This window comes from Moschus berezovskii, chromosome 22 (assembly GCF_049115385.1).
Source record: "Moschus berezovskii isolate FMDL1 chromosome 22, NW_MosBer_1.0, whole genome shotgun sequence".
NCBI lineage: Eukaryota > Metazoa > Chordata > Mammalia > Artiodactyla > Moschidae > Moschus > Moschus berezovskii.
The window spans coordinates 4087385-4110230 of record NC_142481.1 but is presented as its reverse complement, the minus strand read 5'-3'; the positions used below and the strand labels follow the sequence as shown (position 1 = coordinate 4110230).

Here is a 22846-nt window from a genome sequence, read left to right as displayed (position 1 = left end):
AGACGTGTGAGCTGTAAGACTTGGGACCCTACTTACAACCCTGCTCCCTCCCAGTCCTCTTGCTGGACTCCCCACTATCTGCACATGACCTGAGACACTCCAGTGCGGGGGGACACACAAGCCCAGCTGGACCCCAACCAGGAGAAGGGGAGCTTAAAGCCTCTGATGTTAATTCACGCAACACAAACATGGAACCAGCGTCTCACATGCACCCAGGCTTGCACACAAGGATGAAAGAGGGTTAAGGGGATGTGACTTGGTCCGCTTTTTCAGGGAGCTCTGTTTGCTGGGAGATCTGAGCACAGAGACGGAGAAGGAAAACAATGCAAGGGATCAGGAGCTCTGCTCCTCCTAGAAGGAAAACCAGAGAGTGAGAGGGGAATGTTGCAGCTTTGGAGGATGCTTGTGAAGTGCTGACTGGATTCTGACCTGAGTCAAGTGACTCACATGCCACAACACTGGGCACAAACCAGCAAAGTGAAGTGAAAGTCACTCAGTCGTCTCCGACTCTTTGCGACCCCATGGACTATACAGTGCGTGGGGTTCTCCAGGCCAGAATACTGGAGTGGGTAGCCTTTTCCTTCTCCAGGGGATCTTCCCAACCCAGGGATCCAACCCAGGTCTCCCGCATTGCAGGTGGATTCTTAACCAGCTGAGACACAAGGGAAACCCAAGAACACTGGAGTGGGTAGCCTATCCCTTCTGCAGTGGATCTTCCTGGGTCAGGAATCGAACCGGGGTCTCCTGCATCACAGGAGGATTCTTTACCAACTGAGCTATCAGGGAGCAAAAAGAGACATAAATGCAGTGCATGACTGGCTCTCAGATTAACTTTTTTTTTAACATTGAAGTATAGTAGATTTATAATATTGTAAATTAAAAAACAAAACAAAATCCAAACAGCCACACAAGATGAAATGGCTCGACCTATTCCAGAAAGTTTTAGTTGGTTGAGTGAGGACACACTTGAAATCCCAAAGTTGGTAGGAAACTTGTAGTGTTAGTCGCTCAGTCATGTCCAACTCTTTGTGACCCCATGGATTGTAGCCCGCCAGGCTCCTCTGTCCATGGGATTCTCCAGGCAAGAAGACTGGAGTGGGTAGCCATTTCCTTCTCCAGGGGATCCTCCCAACTCAGTGTTTGCACCAGGGTCTCCTGCATTGCAGGCAGAGTCTTGACCGTCTGAGCCACTTCTGTGTTTCTTGTTGGCTGGGCAGGGTCTTCTTGCTGTGTGTGCTTTCTCCATTTCCAGTGATGGGGGTGCTGCTCCCTAGCCACGGTGCTCCGGCTTCTCTTGTTGGGGAGCACGGACTCGAGGGTGCACAGGCTTCAACTGTGGCACAGGGGCTCTAGAGCGCGGGCTCAGTAGTCAGGAGGATTACTTTAAAAGAAGACATTGGAGATGCAACGGATACAGAAAGAAGCCTTCTCAGAGCCTCCCTTATCAGACTCGAAGCAGAAAGTTCTGGTAAGTACGGCTGCCAGAAAGTCCCTCCCTGGGGAGAGGCTGCTGCAAAGAGGATGACAGTGAGTAAAACTAGGACAGTAACTGTGGATACACGGGGGAGGGAGAGGGTGGGGCGCATTGAGAGAGGAGCATGGAGACATACACGTGGCCATGTGGAAAGCAGATGGCCAGTGGAAATTTGCCGTATGACGCAGGGAGCTCAGACCTGGTGCTCTGTGATAACCTAGAGGCGTGGGACGGGGTGGGAGGGGGGAGGGAGGCTCAGGAGGGAGGGGACACACGTCTACTCAGGGCTGATTCATGCGGGCGTATGGCAGGAACCAACACAAAGCTGTAAGACAATTGTTCTCCAATTAAAAAAAGAGACATTTAACTTTTTAAAAAATTTCGCTCTCTCGGAGTTTTCTAGCCTGAAGAAGCTGGAAAGACCACTCACACCTGCAGAGACAAACATTATTACAAAGCGTCTCATCTCTGATTTCTTAATTTATTTGTCTTTCCCAGAGAAACCCATTTGTTCTTCCCATAAAAGTCTTTTCTCCCTACACCCCTCTACTAAGTTAGGTACAGAAGCCTGAAGCTTTAATCATTTAGCAAGTTATACTTTTGTTGTCTCCTGTATATAATCCTTCCTCCTGGTAATTTGCCTTTTCTGTGTCTTTTTTGCAGGCTCCAGTCAAAAAACCTAAAAGGATAAAGGGACGACGTGTTTCTGTTCCAACAGCAGCAAAGTTTAGCTGTTTCCACCATATGATGTTGCTACTGAATAAAATGCGTGGCCAGGTAAAGGGAGTAGTGGACAGAGTTCAGGCATTTAATGTTTCCATAGAGACGACTATGTGCCAGGAACTAAAATTGGCATCAGAGACTTAGAAGGAAAGAGAACTCCCCACTTTAACAACAGGGGGCATTGGAGACAGTTTATCTGGAATCCATTTCACACACCTTTTTTTTAATTAATTTAATTGGAGGATAATTGCTTTACAATGACTTATTGGTTTCCGCCATACATCGGCACAAATCAGCCATAGGTACACGTGTGTCCCCGCCCTCTTGGGCCTCCTCTCCTACCTCCCACCCCATCCACCCCTCTAGGCTGTCACAGAGCACTGGGTCTGAGCTCCCTGGGTTACAGAGCAACTTCGTATTAGCGGTGTGTTTCAACGCTCCTGTCTCAACGCGTCCCACCCTCTCCTTCCCCCGCTGTGTCCCCGAGTCTGTCCTCTGTGTCTGCGTCTCCACTGCTGCCCTGCAGATGGGTTCATCAGCACCACCAGCTTTCCAGATTCTATACACATGTGTTCATATAGGATATTTGTTCTTCTCTTTCCGACTTAATTCACTCTGTATTAAAGGCTCTAAGTTCATCCATCTCTTTAGAACTGAGTCAAATGCGTTCCTTTTTATGGCTATGGGTCATACCATTTAATTGGTATAAAAACTGGACCATTTTTCTGCCCTGGGGAATTGCCAGCATTCTGGTTTTGGCTGATGGTGTTTTCAGTTAAATGTGAATCTATCGCTTAGGTTCCTGATGAGCCGTGGTTGATCTAGAGGCTTGAGGACTTTGACTCAGGTTTTCCTCAGGGCTGTGTTTCATGTGTTCCGTGTTGCCTGTCACAGCACACGGGCTAGCACGGGATAGCTGGTTGTCCCCCAGCGGTAAGGGAAGAACGGCAATCGGGTGACGTCAGCCTCTTCCATCAGAGTTTCACCCGACAGTTTCAGTCCCCATTGTTCCCCAGCCTGTATTTCAGCAGGCTTGCAGGACGGTGAACTTGCAGGATTTTCCTAATTCGGTTCGTCCTCTTCTACTTTTTAAAAACTCATTTAACAGCTTTGCTGCTCAGTGTCTTCCCCGTCCCTCCTCTCTACTGCAGCTGCTCGTTCCCACAAACAGTCGGGTACTTCATAGTTATCCACGTCCATAATCTCAGTTTCAAGCATTATTTTCTTCGGTAACATCTTTTTTATTTTTACTTCTCTAGTTTCGCTTCCTATCTTTTAGTTCCACCCTACCATAACCGTGATCTTCCCTGTGCTTCAGCTGGTAAAGAATCCGCCTGCAATACAGGAGACCTGGGTTCAATCCCTGGAATAAGAAGATCCCCTGGAGAAGGGAAAGGCTACCCACTCCATTACTCTGGCCTGAGAATTCCCTGGACTGTATAGCCTATGGGGTTGCAAAGAGTCGGACATGATTGACCAACTTTCACACAACTGTAACCATTCATCAACCAACCATTACTTCCCACCCTCTTTCCTCACCTCTAGCAATGCAGGGTTATTATTTTTCAATTAAAGAACTTTTCCTCATCAACTCTTCTATCTAACTCTAAGAGTCTGTGACAGAAAAGTAAAGTGTGATATATATCTCAGTAAAGCTGGGAGAGAAGATGAAAATGACCATTTCTCTTTCTCAGTAAAATAATTCAATTTATCTGTTATTATTCTCTTTTTCTTAAAATCTCTTTCATCTGATATTAATATGGCTGTGCATCTTTTGTTACTGTTTGCACAATGTATCTCTTCCTTTCCTTCTGCTTCCAATCCATCTGTGTTCTCATGTTTAAAATGCAACTCTTCTTTAAAATTCAGATTTATGGTTTTTTTTTTTTTTTCGGCCACACTGCACAGTTTGCAGGATCTTAGTTCCCCAACCAGGGATTGAACCCTGGCCATGGCCGTGAAAGCACTGGGTCCTAAATCCTGGACCTCCAGGGAATTCCCTAAAGTGCAACCCTTTTTTTTTTAAGATTGTTTTTTATGTGGACCATTTTTAAAGTCTTTATTGCTTCTGCTTTATGTTTTGTTTTTTTGGCCGTGAGGTATGTGGGATCTTAGCCCCATGACCAGGGACTGAACCAGCACCCCCTGCATGACAAGGCAAGTCTTAACCACTGGACTGCCAGGGAAACCCCCCGAAGTACAGCTCTTGTCACAATATATGGTTACCTGTGTCTCCTTCTCATGTGACAGTATGTGTGTTTTCACAGGAAACAGGCGCAAGAAGACACTGCTTATGTGCAAGTTAATATTTTATTTCTTCCTCTGGCTTCTGGTTACATTTCTGTACATTTTTCATGAAAATTCTATTTTCTGGGTGTGTATTACCCAACTCGATGGATATGAGTTTGAGTGAACTCCGGGAGTTGGTGATGGACAGGGAGGCCTGGCATGCTGCGATTCATGGGGTCATGGAGAGTCGGATACGACTGAGTGACTGAACTGAACTGAAATGAACTGATTATGCTTTTAAATGCTTCCTTCAGCATTTGCAGCATTAAAGTCACTTTGTCCACTAGCAATAAATACACAGCTGTATGGAGAAGGAAATGGAACCCACTCCAGTATTCTTACCTGAGAATCCCATGGACAGAGGAGCCTGGCCTGCTACAGTCCATAGCGTTGCAAAAGAGTCAGACGCGACTGAGGACACACAACGCTTATGAAATCTAACCCACCTATTGGGGTAGAAAGATCATCATAGTCTTCCGTTAAGATAATCTTGAGTTCAGATGTTGTGTGGGCAAATTACTTAATTAACCTCCTTGAGCCTATTATCTTATAACAAAGAAAATAATATTGACCAAGGAATATGGCTTATGCATGTAAAACCAGCAGTACATTGTCTGATTAAAATACTAGCTGCTGTTAACACTGTGAAAAATAAATAAATAAACAAATACACAGCTGTAAATGCATTCCGCCTTCACAGTCCAGAGGCTCACAGTGCCTCTTGAGGCAGATCGTCCAGTGCATGGAGGGATTCCACACAGCATCTGTCTCCTGTGGTTAAGATGATTCATCTCTAGGGATGTTTTTGTCCAGCATTTGGGAGGTGTAGGCTGGTGTGTTGCTCAGTGTTCTCCTCCAAGTTGTGTCGGATCCCATATCCAAAGTATATGATAAATCCTAGTAGGGAAATGAGACAGTGAGAAGAAAAACAGGGACTCTCCTCAGTTATGAATGTCCAATAGACCTCCTATTATGGCATCTGACACAGTTTAGGGGAGAGGTGGTAGGAAGAGGATTGGGTTTGGTTACCCAAGAGGCCTCTTTACTCCAGAAAGTCACTTACCAATCACCATCCAGATGCCAAATAGGACCCAGGTCCAAGTGGTCATCTGCACCATCAGGTAAACGTTCACAAAGATGCTCACCAGTGGGAGGACAGGCAGAGCAGGGACCTGTGGGCAGAGTCAGTTCATCCCTGGACACAGCCCAGACGTCTGAAAGGGAGACCCTATCCCATGTGGGCGGGACGAGCTCAGTGCAGTTCAGGCTGTGTGCTCAGTGCCTACTTATAGCGTATGTAAAGCACTGAGTGTGGATCGGGGAGGAGCCATAGGTTTCAGCACCTCCCCTTCTTCCCTGGTCCAGCAAAGGAAGCTCAGACCTAAAGCACGCAGACCTCCTTCACTCCAGGTGGACACGGTGGGCACATGAGGTCACCTACCCTGAAGTGAAGAGCAGTGGGGTCCTGGGGCTGCCTCCAGATGATGGCCGTGACCCCAATGATGAGCAGCAGCAGCAGCACAGCCACTGTTGTGAGCCCGGGGTCTCCAGAGAACACCTGGCTGGGCCACTGGGCCAGGACCAGGCTCAGGAGGGTCAGCAGGAGAACTGCAGGGGTCAAGGAGGAGGAGAAGGCTGGACCCAGAAGACAAAGAAGTCAGGACCTCGGGTCACACCCCACCCCCAGGCTGCCCACATCAGGAAGGGCCATCGTATCTCCAAGACTCCTCAACTGGCAAATATACACTCCTACCCATTGGAAAAGACTCTGATGGGAGTCTGGGAGGGATTGGTGGCAGGAGGAGAAGGGGAATACAGAGAAGGAGATGGCTGGATGGCATCACCGACTCGATGGACATGAGTTTGAGTGAATTCGGGAGTTGGTGATGGACAGGGAGGCCTGGCGTGCTGTGGTTCATGGGGTCGCAAAGAGTCAGACACGACTGAGCGACTGAACTGAACTAAACTGAACTGAACCCATCCTGGCAATTTCAGAATACGACCAAAGAGAAACCCCACTGCTCACCAAGCAGGAAGGCACATCCATAGACAATCTGGCCAGATTTCCGGGTTGGGATGGTGCTGGCAGGGAACCACAGACTCTTTAGAATCCTTGAGGTGCTGGTTTCAAGTACAGAGTCCAAAGACCTTTCTTTGACTATAAGCTCCATCTCAGTTTCTTCCTCTGTTTTTTGGTTCTTGCTTAAATTCTGGTCTGAGTGATACCTGAATTAGAGGTATGATGGCAACACGATCAGCAGTCCCTACTTACCCAACATCACACAGCCGAATTTCCCACAAAAGCAGAGCAGGACATTTAGAAGGCAGCATGAAGGCAGAGAGGAGTAGCCCCCATCAATCCCCACACGTCAAAGACCCCCAGTCAGGGTGGAACGGAGTCTCACCTGAGCACAAGGACAGAAAAATCGACCACCAAGTTAGCAAGCAGGGACCGAAGTGACATGAGATCCATCAGATCACTGAAATGGAAGAGTAACGCCAAGAGCCCTAGACGGAGGGCACAAACAAGGTTGGGGGATGGAGTGAGATCCAGCTGGAAATATGCAAGCCAAGGACGAGGATCCAAAGGGAGTGGGTTTTGTTAATCTACCTGCAAGGTTTCCAGAAATCATGATGACCGTGATATGGGTGCGTGTACGGGGGCTGATCCGGGCAAGAAATCGGAAAAGGAGCCCGTCCTCCGCCATTGTGTAGATCAACCAAGACATGGCAAACATGGTGTTCAGGAGGCTGGAAAAGAAAACAGAGAGGAGTGAGGACGTGCAGAAGCAGGAGAGACCAGGGCATCCGCTCCCTCATCTCTGTGGGGTAAGGTGTCTTTCTCTCTTGTCTCTCAATCCCAAGGGCTGAGATACCTGCGCATCTGACAGTCAATGGGGAGAAAACCACGACACTGACCTGGATGAAAGAGCACAGAGGATGCCGACACCCACGACATATCTGGCAGGGCCCCACCCAACGTGGAGAAAAGCCTGTAGAAAGGGGCTGTCAGGATGAACCTCGTAGTAGGGCACCATGAGGGTGAGCGCCGCTGAGACACCAAAGTACGCCACAAAGCAGATGGAGACTGAGAGCACGATGCTGACGGGGATGGACCGCTGCGGACTTTGGGCTTCTTCCCCTGCAGGATCGGAGGAGATACCGGGTCAGGAAACACACCAGAGTGAAAGCACAAAATCCCCTTTCCTACCGCTGTGCTCAGGTCAGCCCAGTCCGTGCCCACACCCCGGATGGGACACACAGGGACCACGTTACCTGTAGTGACAATGGAATCAAAACCAATAAACATGTAGAAACACAGAGCTGCTCCTCGGAGAATCCCATCAAGGCCAAAGGGCACAAACCCTCCAGAACCCAGAGGGCCCAAGCTGTGGTGAGAGAAGAAGCAAGAAAGAACGTGGGTGAGGTGTGTTCAGCCATGTGTACTGGCTTAGTATGACTCCTCCCTTATTATGACAAGTCCTGGGCTCCAGGACCCCCTCCACCTGGATCTCTTTAGGCTAGTTTCTCAGTTGTGTCCGACTTCAAACTCATAGACTGTAGCCCACCAGGCTCCTCTGTCCATGGAATATTCCAGGCAAGAATACTGGAGTGGTTAGCCATTCCGTTCTCCAGAGGATCAGGAAGACCCGGGGACTGAACCCTGGTCTCCTGCATTGCAGGTGGATTCTTTACCATCTGAGGCACCAGGGAAGCCCAAGATCTCTTCAACCCCCAGATTCCCAGATGGGTACCCTTTCTCACTCCATGCATTACTAAGGTCAAGGACATCCTCCTCACCTATAAATGTCACTGGATTCGGATGTGTTCAATGTGTAGTCCTGTTCTGTGAGCTTCCAGTTGTGCAGGTCTCCCTTAATGAAGCTGGAGACGATGATGAAGATGAGAACTGAAATGTTGATGCCCATGAACACTTTGTTAACCTGGGGCAACACATGAACTCCCAGAACCAGTAGTCCTGTGGGGGGGAAATGGAAAATGAAACTTCCCAAGTAACTAAATCCAGGACTCCCCTGGGGGTCCAGGGGTTAATATTCCAGGTTTCCACAGCAGGGGGCACAGGTTTGATCCCTGGTTGGGCAAGTTCTGCATGCCTCATGGTGAGGCCAAATAAATCACTAAATCCATAGAGACAGAAAGCAAACACATTTTTGCCTAGGACTGGCGGTTACGGATGGTGGACAAAGCGGGACTGCTGAGTGGATGTGGGGCTTCCTTTTGTTGTGAAGAACGTGTTTGGAGCTGGAAGGAGGTGATGGTTGCACAACACTGAGAATGTACCAAGTGCCCCCGGATTGCACACTTTTAGGTGGTTGATTTCTTATTGCGGCCATCATCTCGCAACATACATGTCTATCAAATCATCTTAAACTTATATGACGTTGTGTGTCCATTATATCTCAGTAACCTGGAAAAGTTTCCTCTCAGTTAAATACAGTCTTTGTGGGGTGGGAGGGAGGCTCAAAAGGAAGGAGATGTATGTGTGTGCATTGCTGATTCACAGTGGTGTCCAGCAGAAAATAACACAACATTGTAAAATAGTTATATTCCAATAAAATAATAAAGTAAAAAAATAATAAAAAATAATTTTATAAAATCTTTGGTACTTCCTTGGTGGTGCAGAGGTTGAGAAACTGCCTTGCGTTGCAGAGGATATGAGTTCGATCCCTGGTCCGGGGACTAAGAGCCCACGTTCCATGCCACAACTGCTGAGCCCAAGCACAGCAATGAAGAGCCCAAAGGCCACACAAGAAGACCCAGTGCAGTCAAGAAGGAAAAAACCAACTTTGATTCTCAACTGGGGTAATTTTATCCCACAAGGGGCTTTTGGCACTGTCTGGAAACACTGATTGACATAGTTGGGAGGGCTGGGCGCCACTGGGATGTAGTACATAAAGTTCAGCGTTGCTACTCAATATGCAACAATGATCTTTTTTGGGGGGGGCGGTGACCCGTTTGCCAGGCAGGATCTTAGTTCCCAAACCAAGGATTGAACCTGCACCTTTATTAGTGAAAGCAGAGTCCTAACCACTGGATCACCAGGGAATGCCCCCACGAATGATTAAAAAAAAAAAAAAACTGAAATGCCCAGGACAGCCCCCCACCCCAACGAACAAAAGTGTTAGTCATTCAGTTATGTCCGACTCTTTGCGACCCCATGGACTATAGCCCACCAGGCTCCTCTGTCCGTGGGATTCTCCAGGCGAGAATACTGGAGTTGGTAACCATTCCCTTCTCCAGGGGATCTTCTGGACTCAGGGATGGAACCCTGGTCTCCCGCATCTCAGGCAGAGTCTTTACTATCTGAGCCACCTATCACCTCTACCTCAAAGAATGCTCTGTCCCACATTTTCAACAGCCCAAGAGCAGGAAAAAAATGGTCTTCGTCTTGCCTTCCTCTTTCTTATTCCAAACCTTCCTTCCCAGTCCTAATTCCCCCACCATTCAGGAACCCTGAGGCTTTCCCAACCCAGCTTCCCTTCCACATCTCACTCTTCCCATCCTAACTCTGACCCCTGACTCACCCGTGAGCAGCAGCACCAGGCCCAGGGCGAAAAAGTCTGGGTACTTGGCCAGGTAGTAGGGCATATACAGGGAGAAAGTTCCCTCTAACGCCTGAGAGATGTGGTTCCCAATCAGGCTGTCGAAGGTGGAGCTCCAGGCCCGGGCTATACAGGCAGTGCCTACAGCAGCAGCAGAAGGAATGTTTATGAGCAAACAGAAACTGAACTGCTATGATCTAGGGAGAGGAGTGAAGAACTACAACAAAAACCCTAATATCTAGGGATTCAAAGAGTTTCTTCTCATCAGGTGCAGAGCGCAGACCCAGATGATTCACAACATAGGTCAACTCTTCAATATGCAGGAGATTAAAGTTACAGAAAATGAACAAAAAACACAGGGAAGTGGGACCGGGATGGTGGGATCGGAACTGACATTTTAAATCAGAATGTGAGGAAAAATCCCAGGAAGTCAGCAGCTAACCAAAGTCTTCACTGCGATGAGGAGATGACCTGAGGAATTTGGCTCCCTCGACCCACTCCCTGTGCAGTGGGTGGTTCAGATGGTAAAGAATCTGCCTGCGATGCGGGAGACCTGCATTAGACTCCTTGCTTGGGAAGATCCTTGGGAAAAGGAGATGGCAACTCACTCCAGTATTCTTGCCTGGAGAATTCCATGGACAGAGGAGCCGAGAGGGCTACAGTCCATGGGATCGCAAAGAGCTGGACACGACTGAGTGACTAACACACACACACACACACACACATTCCCTACAGTTCCCTTTCCTTCAAGGTTATTTGTTGTCGCTGTTGTTAACCCTTAACTTGTGTCCAGCTCTTTGTGACACCATGGACTGCAGCACACCGGGCTCCTCTGTCCATGGAATTATGCAGGGAAGAATACTGGAGCAGGTTGCCATGGCCTTCTCCAGGGGAGCTTCCTGACCCAGGGATTAAACCCGAGTCTCCTGCACTGGCAGTCAGATTTTTTTGCCACTGAGCCATCTGGGAAGCCCTCAAGGTTCTTAGTCTCATTGTTTAAGGAAAGCAGGATTGAAGGGAAACCTGGCATGCTGCGGTTCCTGGGGTGGAAAAGAGTCAGACACAATTTAGCGACTGAACATCAACAATGGCATCGAACTGAGTAGAATGAAGTTGTAGAGTTTTTCTGTCACTATTACCCATCTCCCCCCACAAGGTGGGGTTCGATCCCTGGGTTGGGAAGATCTGGGAGGAGGGCATGACAACCCACTCCAGTATTCTTGCCTGACAAAATCCCAAGGATAGAGGAGCCTAGAGAGCTACAGTCCATGGGGTCGCAAAGAGTCAGATACGACTGCAGTGACTGAGGACAGCACAGCCCCACGAGGCGGATAACATCTGCTTGTGAATGAGCAAAGATCCCGTTCATCTCTCTAGCTTCTTGGTCTGAAGCCCCACCCCTCCCTGTACCCCAGTATCTCACCAACAGTTAAGGACAGTATGCGATTCCAGCCGATGATGAAGCCATACACCTGACCCATGATGCTATAGCTGTAGAGATACATAGAACCAGAGCGTGGTACCCGGGCCCCAAACTCTATATAGCAGAGCCCAGACAACAGAGAAGACAGGGCGGCCACCAGGAAGGAGAGCACGATCGCTGGTCCAGCGATGTACTTGGCCACGGCGCCAACCAGGATGTGCACGCCAGCTCCCAACATCCTGCGCACACCTATGATCACCAGGTCTAGGGTGTTCAGACAACCAGCTGTGTGATGCTCAGTCTCTTCTCTGGGCCCCAGTGGCCGCCTGCGCACCAGCTTCTGACCAAGTTGGCGAGCATCCTGAAGTAGCATCCTCGACGGAGGTCACGAGGCTATGATCTGCTGAGGAAACAAGATGCAAAGCCGTCATGATGACGAACCCCCACTTCTTCCAACACAGCACAACAGCTCCTAGCTCCTTTGAATTTCATCTGGAAAATGGGGCTCTCCACCCCCAGGCTGGAGCTGGGCTGACCCCCCTGCGCCCTGGGGCTGCAGGGGTCTCCTTGTGAGGATGTGAACTCAGCGCCCAGTCTCCCACAGAAGAGGGTGACCCGAGACTTACTGGATCCCTGGAGCAGAGCCTGGAGCCCTGGGTCAGTCAGGGAAGCTGAGGTTAAGCCGTGCGGGGCTGGAGCTGAGACATCACCAAGAACCGAAGCGGGGAGTCCTGAGAACAAAAGACAACTTTGTGCTGGGGAGGGGATGGAGCTGGGGCGGGAAGCGAGCATCTGCAGGGGTGCGCTCAGCGCTTGAATGTTCAGCGGTTACCTCAGGGGGTGCTTCTGAGAGGTTTTTTATTTTTAATTGTGTTGTAATACTCAGAACGTGAAATTAACTATTTTAACCTTTTTAAAGTGTGTCGTTTAGTTAAGTACATTTACATTTTGGGCACCAAACTGTAGAATTTCTTCATCTTGTAAACTGAAACTCTGTGCCTCTGTTTGTCTCCACCAGTCTTGGCAGCCACCGCTATACCCTGTGTGTCTGTCAGCCTGGCCACTCGAGAGCCAGCGCCAAGTGGTTTCGGTCATGTCCGCCTCTTTGGGACCGCTCTAGGCACTTCATTCACGTGGGTTCATACACTGTTTCTCTTTTGTTGTCAGCCTTTACTTAGTACAATGTCCACAGAATCCATCCACGCGGTAGCATGTGTTAGAAGTCCCTTCCTTTTGAATGCTGAATAATACTCTATAGGATTACAAGTACATACCGCCCTGGCTTGTCCGTTTGTTGGTCGGTGGGCACTTGGGTTTCTTTCATGCTTTGGTTATTGTGAATAATGCTGCTATGAACACGGGTATACACATATGTCTTCCAGAGTGTGCTTCTCTCCAACTCTTTTGGATATATACTCAGAAGTAGAATTGCTGGATCATACGGTCTTAAGATTTTTATCTGCTTGTGATGGAGAAAATGTTCACATATTGAGGAATGGGGAAGTCATTTTGGCTTATATGTGGTTCAGCTTGAACACTGTGTGAACTAAGACAGCCTGTCTGACTCTCACAGCTCATCCGTCTTAACCATTGAGATAAAGAACGTCTGTTTTGAAAATGAGGATGAACAACTCCCTTCTCGTGGCGTCCGTGAAAAGACAAGTTTCCTGTCCCGGATGGAGTCCTGCTGCCTGAAGAACTTGTAACTGTGCTGCCTGCCTGTTTCTGTTGCTCACCCAGTAGAATCTCTTTTAAATTCTGTCATACTCGACACTGTTCTGAGTCAACTGGCCTCTTAGGAGGCCAATGTCACTTTGGCTTGATATAATCATCTGAACCCTGCAATGTTGCTTCCAGCATCTCAAGATGACAGCCACCCTGACTGCATGGTGCTAACTGACTACCTTCTTGCTCCTGTATCTGTGCTATTAGGGTGACTCCTAACCCCATATGACTAATGCCCCTCTAAGAAGAGAACAGAACGCAGAGTGACAGATTTAATCAATAAAAATACAAAACACCTAGATATACTGAATTTCAGACAAAGAGGGAACGTTCAAATATATATTTCAATGCACATCTTTTATATAAATGCATATTTGTGCGTTAATTATATTTATATTTTAAATCTGTGCATATACAGGTGCAAGCACTATTGTGCACTGATTTATTGTGCCTCGAAGATACTGCCTTTTCCTATAAATAGGAGAAGGTTTGTGGCAACCATGTGACGGTCAAATGATTGTTAGCATTTTTTCATTTTACAAATACAGTATCTTAAAATTACAGAAGAACCTGAAGGAGCAAGAGAACTTGGAGCCTGGCTGGCTACAGTCCATGGGGTCGCAAGACTCAGACATGACTGAGCACCTGAACAATGGCAACACAGCAGGGAGCAATTTGCTGGTGGTGGCGGTAGGCGCCCAGCTCTGATTCCCGGCGCGTTTCGAAAGCTGATGAGGAAGCACTGCTCGGGCAAGGGACATGTTGGGGGTTGTAGTTCAGGCAGAACAAGAGAAAGAGGAGAGGAGAAAGCAAAATGTAACCAGGACTCCTGCACTGAATGGACCTCGATTTCAGCCCTGTGGGTCTTGGAAAGAGAACGAAGCAGAGGGTGAGAGCAAGCAAGTTCTCGTGGGAGAGAGAGAGTCAGAGGTCTCCAGCCAGCAGTCTGGGGAGGCCTGCAGTTTACCTTGAGATCCCAGGCTTCAGCATCAGTGATCTCGGAATGAGTCAGCCATTAGAACTGGCTTAGTTCTCTGCCCAGGAATTGTACCTGGGTGAAAAACCAGGACTCCCAGCCACTAGTCCACCAGGGGCTAGAAACTAGAAACAAGACTCTCCTGGTTCTTGCCACTAGTAAAAAAGGCATTTCTCCAGGAGGCAAAAACTAAAAATACAGTACAGCTAAGTCGTGGGGGAGCACACAGAGGAGGTTTGTTTAGTTAAGACAGAAGCCAGGCAGAGCTCACACCCAAGAGAAAGGCTGTGGGCTTCCTCCCGAAGGAGGAGGAGCCCTGTAAAGAGACTGTTAAATAGTCTACGCGGGCCAGTTCTTCCCGTCTTTGTTTGCCTTTGGCTAATTACCTGCCCTGCCCTAGGACCCTCCCTGACAGGTGTGTGCAGCTTTTTTTCTAGATGGATTCCACCGCACAGGCCTGTGGGGGGTCTAGGTATCACCTCTTATGGGATGGGGCCTCCATCTTTTTGCCCCCCCCCCCCCGAAGGAGACTTTCTGTGCATGGACAGTGCCCTAAAGATAGAAAATATGTGACCGCCTGATCTTTTACACTCACAGGGTTTAGCCCCTCTCTGTCCCTGCCATGATTGTTATAGTAACGTGTCCACAGCAGGCAAAGTCCAGCTATTTACCCTGTTCCAGTCATTTCCATCTCCAAGTGGGAACAGAAGGCTGATTGTAAACATCTAGCCTAGAGCCCACTTGCCTCCTTTCTTGGGAAACGTAAACAGAAGGCTTCTTTCTCCTATTCATCCACCCTTCCTGTGTCTACTCTGCAGGCTCCAGGCAAAGAACCTAAGAGGATAGAGGACAAGATATTCTGCCCCAACAGCAGTGAAGTTTAAATGCTTCAGCAAGATGATGGGAGCTTCCCTGGTGGCTCAGAAAGTACAGAATCTTCCTGCCATGCAGGAGACATAAGAGATGTGGATTCAATCCCTGGGCAGGGACGATCCCCTGCAGGAGGGAACAGCAACCTGCTCCTGTGTTCTTGCCTGGAGAGTCCCATGGACAGAGGAGCCTGGCAGGCTATAGTCCATGGGGTCACAAAGAGTTGGAGACAACTGAACAACTAACACTTTCACTTTTCTTTCACTAGTAAAATATGTGGCCAAGGAAAAGAAGCCATGAACAGAATTCATCCAGCTAATAGTGCCAAAAGGCACCCTAAAATAGGCACTAAAAGAGACATCTAAAACATGGCCAACTCGCACAGGAAAAGATGGCCATCATTCATAATTATTGGAGAAATGCAAATCAAAACGACGATGAGGTACCACCTCATGCTGTTCAGAATGGCCATGATTAAAAAGTTTACAAAAAATAAATGTTGGAGAGGGTGTGGAGAAAAGGGAACCCTCTTACACTGTTGGTGGGAATGTAAAGTGGTGCAGTCATTATGGAAAACAGTATAAAGAGTCTTCAAAAAATTAAAAATTGAGTTGATATAGGATCCAGTAATCCCACTTCGAACTGTATACCCAGACAAAATTATAATTCAAAAAGATACATGCATCCCTATGTTCATAGTAACACTATTTACAAGGCATGGAAACAACCTAAAACTCATCAATATGTTAGCGGAAGCACACTGATTGAAAGCGCCCACCCTGGCCAGGCACCGTGGTAACCGTTTGCATGAGTTGTTTTACAACAGGAGGTCCTGGTAAGGAACAGGGAACTAATAAGCCTCCACCAACCAGAAGAGTTTGGGAAAGGTCAAAAGGAGACACGACACCACCTGTCCGCCCACCTTCCAGAATCCTCCGCTCTGGCATCCATCTTGGCTGAACAAGGCGTGCACCACCAGGAAGAACTCCAAGTCAGAATGATTGGCTAAAGACAACCCGGAAACTAATCCCATCACCATAAAACCCGAGACTGCAAGCCATGAGACAGAGCTGTTCTCCCGGGTTCCCTCACCCTACTGCTCTCCGCCCGGGTGCCCTTTCCCAATAAAATCTCTTGCTTTGTTAGCACATGTGTCTCCTCGGACAATTCATTTCCAAATGTTACACAAGAGCCCAGTTTCAGGCCCTGGAAGAGGTACCCCTTCCTGCAACAAATAGATGAATGGATAAACAAGATGTGATGTGTGTGTGTGTGCGTGTAAATATTTAGTGGCTCAGTGGTGAAGAATCTACCTGCTGATGCAGGAGGTGCAGTTTCGATTCCTTGGTCAAGAAGATCTCCTGGAGAAGAAAATGACAACCCACTCCAGTATTCTTGCCTGGGAAATTCCATGGACAGAGAAACCTGGCTAACTACAGTCCATGGGGTCGCAAAGGAGCCAGACAGAACTTAGCAACTAAACAACAACAAATATATATATTCAGACAGACAGACAATGGAATACTACTCAGCCATGAAAAATGAAACAATGCCACTTGCAGCAGCATGGATGGACCTAGATAATGAGATTATCATACTTAGTGAAGTAAATCAGAAAGAGAAAGACAAATACTGTATGATATCATTTATCATGGAGACTAAAAAACAACCCAAATGAGCCTATTTATGAAACAGAAACAGACTCACAGATATAGAGACTAGACTTATGATGGCCAAGGAAGAGGGGAAAGGAAGGATTGGGAGTTTGGGATTAGCACATGCAAACTATCATACATAGAATAGATACACAACAAGGTCCTACTGTATAACACAGGGAACTATAATCAATATCTTGTGATAAACAGTCATGGAAAAGAAAATGAAAAGGAAGATATGAATACATATGTATAACTTATGTATTACATAAGCAAAGTGACTTTGCTCTACAGAAGAAATTAACACAACACTGTAGATCAACTATACTTCAATAAATAAATTAAAAAAGAAATTCAGGTTGAGGCAGCCAAACAAGTGAGTATAAATTTAGAAAAAAATAAAAGACATCTAAAATAGGCACTGGGGATTTAGAAGTAAGGCGCACTCCCCTCTTTAACAACAGAAGGACATTTGGAATCAAGTCCACATACATATGTTGAAAAGAGTTCCACATCATTTTTTTTAAGAGTCTGACTTTTCAAACAAATATAATATAATATGAGAAAACATAGAGTTTAAAATAATGTGAGGACAGACTCTTAAGCCTTGAGAATGGCATGTCTGATACAACATTGTACGGAACTTTGTTGCTTTTGTTGGTGTTTAGTCACTCAGTCGTGTCTGAATCTTGGTGACCTCCTAGACTGTCGCCTGCCAGGCTCCTCTGTCCATGGGATTTCCCAGCCAAGAACACTAGAGTGGGTCACCATTTTCTCCTTGAGGGGATCTTCCTGACCCGGGGATCAAGCCCATGGCTTCTTACCGCCCGCACTGGCTTACCACCTTCTGCATTGGCTTCTCACCACCCAGCCCCCAGGGAAGCGCAGTAGACAACCCCAGTTGTCAGGCACTCTCTTCCTGTTACGATTCATGAGAGAGTCACTCAGGTCCACCTCTGCTGCTTTCTCCCCACCCTTTCATCTTTTCAAGATAATTTCCCAGGTTTTTAATTCATCTCACGGGGACTGAGATATCACAGATATGCTCACATTCCTTTTCTTTTTCCTTTCTCATTGAACAGCCACCCTGTATTTCAAGGTGAATGTTCTGATCATCACCCCTCCCCTAAATTTCCCAGTCTTCTGACCTCTATCTTTCAAATATTAACACCTTTTCTTTTTCATGTACTTCCTGAAGTATCTGAAATTATTGCTCAATTCTATAACCATTGTTGAGTTTGGGTGCTTTGCATATACATTATATATGAATATTTTAAATTGATGTTGCATTCATGGTGACCTGTGATTCACTGTTGATAATCTGCTCCCACCCCCTCACTGCCAATCTTTAGTATCTTAATCCTTCAGTCTTTGCCTCCTCCTCCTGCCTCTTTCGGACTTCCCTGGTGGCTCAGATGGTAAAGCGTCTGCTTACAATGCGGGAGACTGGGGTTCAATCCCTGGGTCGGGAAGATCCCCTGGAGGAGGAAATGGCAACCCACTCCAGTACTCTTGCTTGGAAAATCCCATGGACGAAGAAGCCTGGTTGGCTACAGTCCACAGGGTCGCAAAGATTCGGACAGGACCCAGCGACTTCACTTCTCTTCCTGCCTCTTTTCTGTCTCAGAGGCAAACACTTCATCTCTCTCTCTCTCTCTCTCTCTCTCTCTCTCTCTCTCTCTCGCCTTCTGCCCCCTCCCCCCACGCATCTTGCTTCTGACATGAATTCATCACTGTGCCTTGGACCAGTCGATTTCCTGCCTTGGTTGTGTTTGGAAATCATCCAAATCCCTAAGCCAGGCTAGCCCTGACAGAACAGAAACTAAATCACAGGGGAGTTGAAAGAAAACCACGCTACACAAGAAGAGAATGAAAATATTCCCAATCACGGTATCATCAAACATTCTTCCATTATGAGGGGAACCTCCAAATACACAGTGACAACTCAGATTTTCTCCATTATCTTATAAAAAGAAGGATAAATACACAACAAGGTCCTACTGTATAACACAGGGAACTATAATCAACATCTTGTGATAAACAGTCATGGAAAAGAAAATGAAAATAAATGCAGTCTTTTGTGTTTGTTAAAATTCTTAGTTTTTTGGACTTCCCTGGTGGTGTAAGTGGATGAGAATCTACCTGCTGATGCTGATGCTGAAGCTCCAATTCTTTGGCCACCTGATGTGAAGACCCGACTCATTGAAAAAGACCCTGATGCTGGGAAAGATTGAGGGCAGGAGGAGAAGGGGGCAATAGGGGATGAGATGGTTGGATCGCATCACCTATTCAATGGACATGACTTTGAGCAAACTCCAGGATACAGTGAAGGACAGGGAAATCTGGCGTGCTGCAGTCCATGGGGTTGCAAAGAGCCAGACAAGACTGAGGAACTGAACAAAAACAGCAGCAACTGCAAGGAGAAGCATGCATACCAAAATGAAGAGTAGCCCTGGATCACTGCAACTAGAGAGAAAGTCCTCCCACAGCAACAAAAGCCTAGTGCTGCCAAAATTGTTTTAAAAAATTTGTTTAAATCAAATGTTTTGTAGAATTCACCAATGAAACTATCTTTTCTGTGTTGAGAGGTTTCTTATCACTGATTCAACCTCCTTTCTTGTTATTGGTTTATTCAGATTGTTTATTTTTTCCTTCCAGTTTATCCAGTTTGTTGGTGTATACTTTTTCATAGTATAGACATGTGTATAAGACTGTGTATATTTGAGGTACCATTTATAATAGCTCCTCTTTCATTTCTGATTTTACTTATATGAGTGTTCTCTTCTTTGATTTTTTTGTTGGCATATAGCTGCTGTATATTGTGTTAGTTTCTGTGACACAAAGAAGTGAATCATCTTTGTTGTTGCTTAGCCGCTCAGTCCTGTCTGACTCTGTGCCACTCCAAGGGTTGTTACCCGCCAGCTCCTCTGTCCATGGGATTCTCCAGGCAAGAATACCGGAGTGTGTTGTCATTTCCTAATCATGGGGATCTTCCTGATCCAGGGATCAAACCTGTGCCTCCTTTGGCAGGCAAATTCTTTACCACTGAGCCACAAGGGAAGGAAGCCCAGTGAAGAGCTGTATGTATACATATGTCCCCTCCCTCAAGGGCCTCCCTCCCACCCCAACGCCCACCCCAACCCTCTAGGGCATCAGCTGAGATTCCTGTGCGCTATGCAGGTTCCTATTAGCAATCTGTTTTGCACATGTAGTGTATATATGTCAATCCTAATCCCCCAAGTTGTTCAACCCTCTTCTTCCCCCACTGGGTCCACAGGTCAGTGAGCTATCACCTCACAGCAGTCAGAACGGTCACCATCGGAAAATCTACAAACAATAAATGCCGGAGAGGATGTGCAGAGAAGGGAACTCTACCGCACTGCTGGTGGGAAAGTAAACTGACAGCCACTTGGAGAACACGATGGACATTCCTGAACAAACCAGGAATGAAACTACCATCAGTTCAGTTCGGCTCAGTTCAGTTCAGTTGCTCGGTCGACCCCATGAACCGCAGCATGCCAGGCCTCCCTGTCCATCACCAACTCCCGGAGTTCACTCAAACTCATGTCCATAGAGTCGGTGATGCCATCCAGCCATCTCATTCTCTGTCATCCGCTTCTCTCCTGCCCCCAATCCCTCCCAGCATCAGAGTCTTTTCCAGTGAGTCAACTCTTCGCATGAGGTGTCCAAAGTATTGGAGTTTCAGCTTTAGCATCAGTCCTTCCAGTGAATACCCAGGACTGATCTCCTTTAGAATGGACTGGTTGGATCTCCTTGCAGTCCAAGGGACTCTCAAGAGTCTTCTCCAACACCACAGTTCAAAAGTATCAATTCTTCAGGGATCAGCTTTCTTCACAGTCCAACTCTCACATCCATATGACCCAGCAATCCCACTGCTGGGCATAAACCCTGAGAAAAGTATAATTCTAAAGACACATGTACCCCAACGTTCGTTGCAGCCTTATTTACAACAGGCAGGACATGGAAACAACCTAGATGTCCTTAGACAGATGCATGGAAAGAGAAGATGTGGTATATATATGCAATGAAGTATTACTCAACCATAAAAAGGAAAGAATTTGAGTCCGTTGTAGTGAGGTGGGTGAACCTAGAACCTGCTATACAGAGTGAAGTAAGTCAGAAAGAGAAAAGCAAATATTGCATATAATGTGCATATATATATATATACAATCTAGAAAAATGGTACAGATGAACCTCTTTGCAGAATTGAGATGAAGTCATAGAGATCAGACTTGTGGACTCAGCGGGGGAAGGAGAGGGTGGGATGAAGTGACAGAGGAGCACTGACATATGCACACTACATGTGTAAAATGGAGTTAGTGGGAAGCCTCTGCACAGCTCAGGGAGCTCAGCCTGGCTCTCTGTGAGGATGCAGACAGTAGGATGGGAAGGGGGAGGGAGGCTCAACAGGAAGAAAGTGTATTTAGAGTTAGGACTGATTCACTTTATCATACAGCAGAAACCAACCCAACATTGTGAACCAATTATCCTCCAGTGAAAAAGCAAAAAAAAAAAAAGTTTCTAATTAATTATTATTGAATATCGGAAAAAAGGGAAAAACCAGACAGACCTCCCAAGTGCCTGGAGGGAGGGAGAACTAATCTTCATTCTGAATCAGAAATGGCAGACTCTGTTTTCTATCCATTGGGACATAGAATGTCTCCCCATTACACTGCTCTGCAGGGCCAGGCTGACTCAGTGAACACGATTTAAGGGCAGGGGGCTTCTGTCCATGTTACTCTAAGGTCCGAGTTGAGCATTACAGTTGAGGGCAAGCATTCAAAGAGTCTTGAAGCTTTGATTAGGATCTTGGCCCCACCTCTCTGCCCTTGAACAAGTCATATACTTCTCTGGACCTGTGTTTCCTCCTTGTTCAAACACTGCTGATGAACTTTTGAGCCCTGTCGTTAGGAACATGAAATGGTGCAGTTACTGTGGATAAAGTATGGTGGTTCCTCCAAAAAACCAAAACTGAAATTACCATCATGCTTGAGCAGTCCCACTTCTGAGTGTACACCCAAAAGAACTGAAAGTAAGGCCACAGGAGATGTTTGCACTCCCATGTTCATGGTGGGATTATTCAGATTAGCTGACAGATGAAAGCAACCCAAATGGCCATCCACAAAAAATGGATAAACACAATGTGCTCTATACCTACAGTGGAATATTATTCAGTCTTAAAAACATGGGAAATTCTGACCCATGCTATAACATGGAGGAAACTTGAGGACAATATGCTAAGTGATATAAGCCAGTCACCAAAAGAAAAATACTGTATGATCCCACTTCTATGAAGTAGCTAATATAGTCAAATTTACAAAGACAGAAAGTAGAATGCTGGTTTGCCAGGTGCCGGGTGAGTGGAAAAATGGGGAGTCATTGTTAAATGCAGACACCGTTTCAGTATACAAGACAAAAAGTGTTCTGAGAACTTGCTACACAGCTGTGTAAATTTACAAAATATTGCTGAAGGCTCATTTAAAAATGAATATGGCAAATTCATGTGTATTTCACCACAGTTTTAAAAATTATGCCGAGGATAAACTGGAGAGCCAGCTTCACAGAGTTGCTGAGTGTACAAAACTCCAAGGTAATTCAACACGAAACATCACCGAGTCATCCTCAGTGGGATGCTCGGCTCCTAGAGGAGGCATCAGCAGACGTGGAGGGCAGGGAGGAGACAGGAGACTGAAGGCAGTGGCACCCGTATCACGAACCGTATGTGAGGGTCATCTTCCTGTCGTGTGAGCACCAGACTAAAAGCCGTCCAAGAGCCTCTGGACATAGATCCAATCTCTCCCAGGCCCTCCTCTCCTCACACAAACACAACAGCTCCCAGCTCCTTCTACTTTCATCTGGAAAACGGGTCTCTCCACCCTCAATCAGGGACCAGGCTGACCCCCCTGCCCTCTGGGGTTGCAGGGGTCTCTTTAGGAGGATGTGAACTCAGCGCCCAGTCTCCCACAGAAGAGGGTGACCCGAGACTTACTGGATCCTTGGAGCAGAGCCTGGAGCCCTGGGTCAGTCAGGGAGGCTGAGGTTCAGTCACGCAGGGCAGGAGCTGATGTTTGTCCAAAAACCAAACAGGGAAGTCCCTGAGCACAGAAGACAACCCTTAACCCTGGG

At 47.0% G+C, this 22846-nt stretch overlaps 1 protein-coding gene across 1 annotated transcript; it reads right to left on the bottom strand.

Annotated features, from left to right (window-relative positions):
- Nucleotides 1–2624: 2624 nt before the first annotated feature.
- LOC129546173 (cationic amino acid transporter 3-like) lies at nt 2625–22846 on the bottom strand. The gene is given in 14 exon segments (XM_055411026.2): nt 2625–5314; nt 5316–5383; nt 5550–5658; nt 5928–6094; nt 6513–6712; nt 6892–6994; nt 7098–7237; nt 7406–7628; nt 7763–7875; nt 8288–8465; nt 10033–10191; nt 11474–11876; nt 12100–12204; nt 22710–22846. Coding segments are annotated over 12 exon segments (1884 nt in total). The 5' UTR covers nt 11847–11876; nt 12100–12204; nt 22710–22846; the 3' UTR covers nt 2625–5263.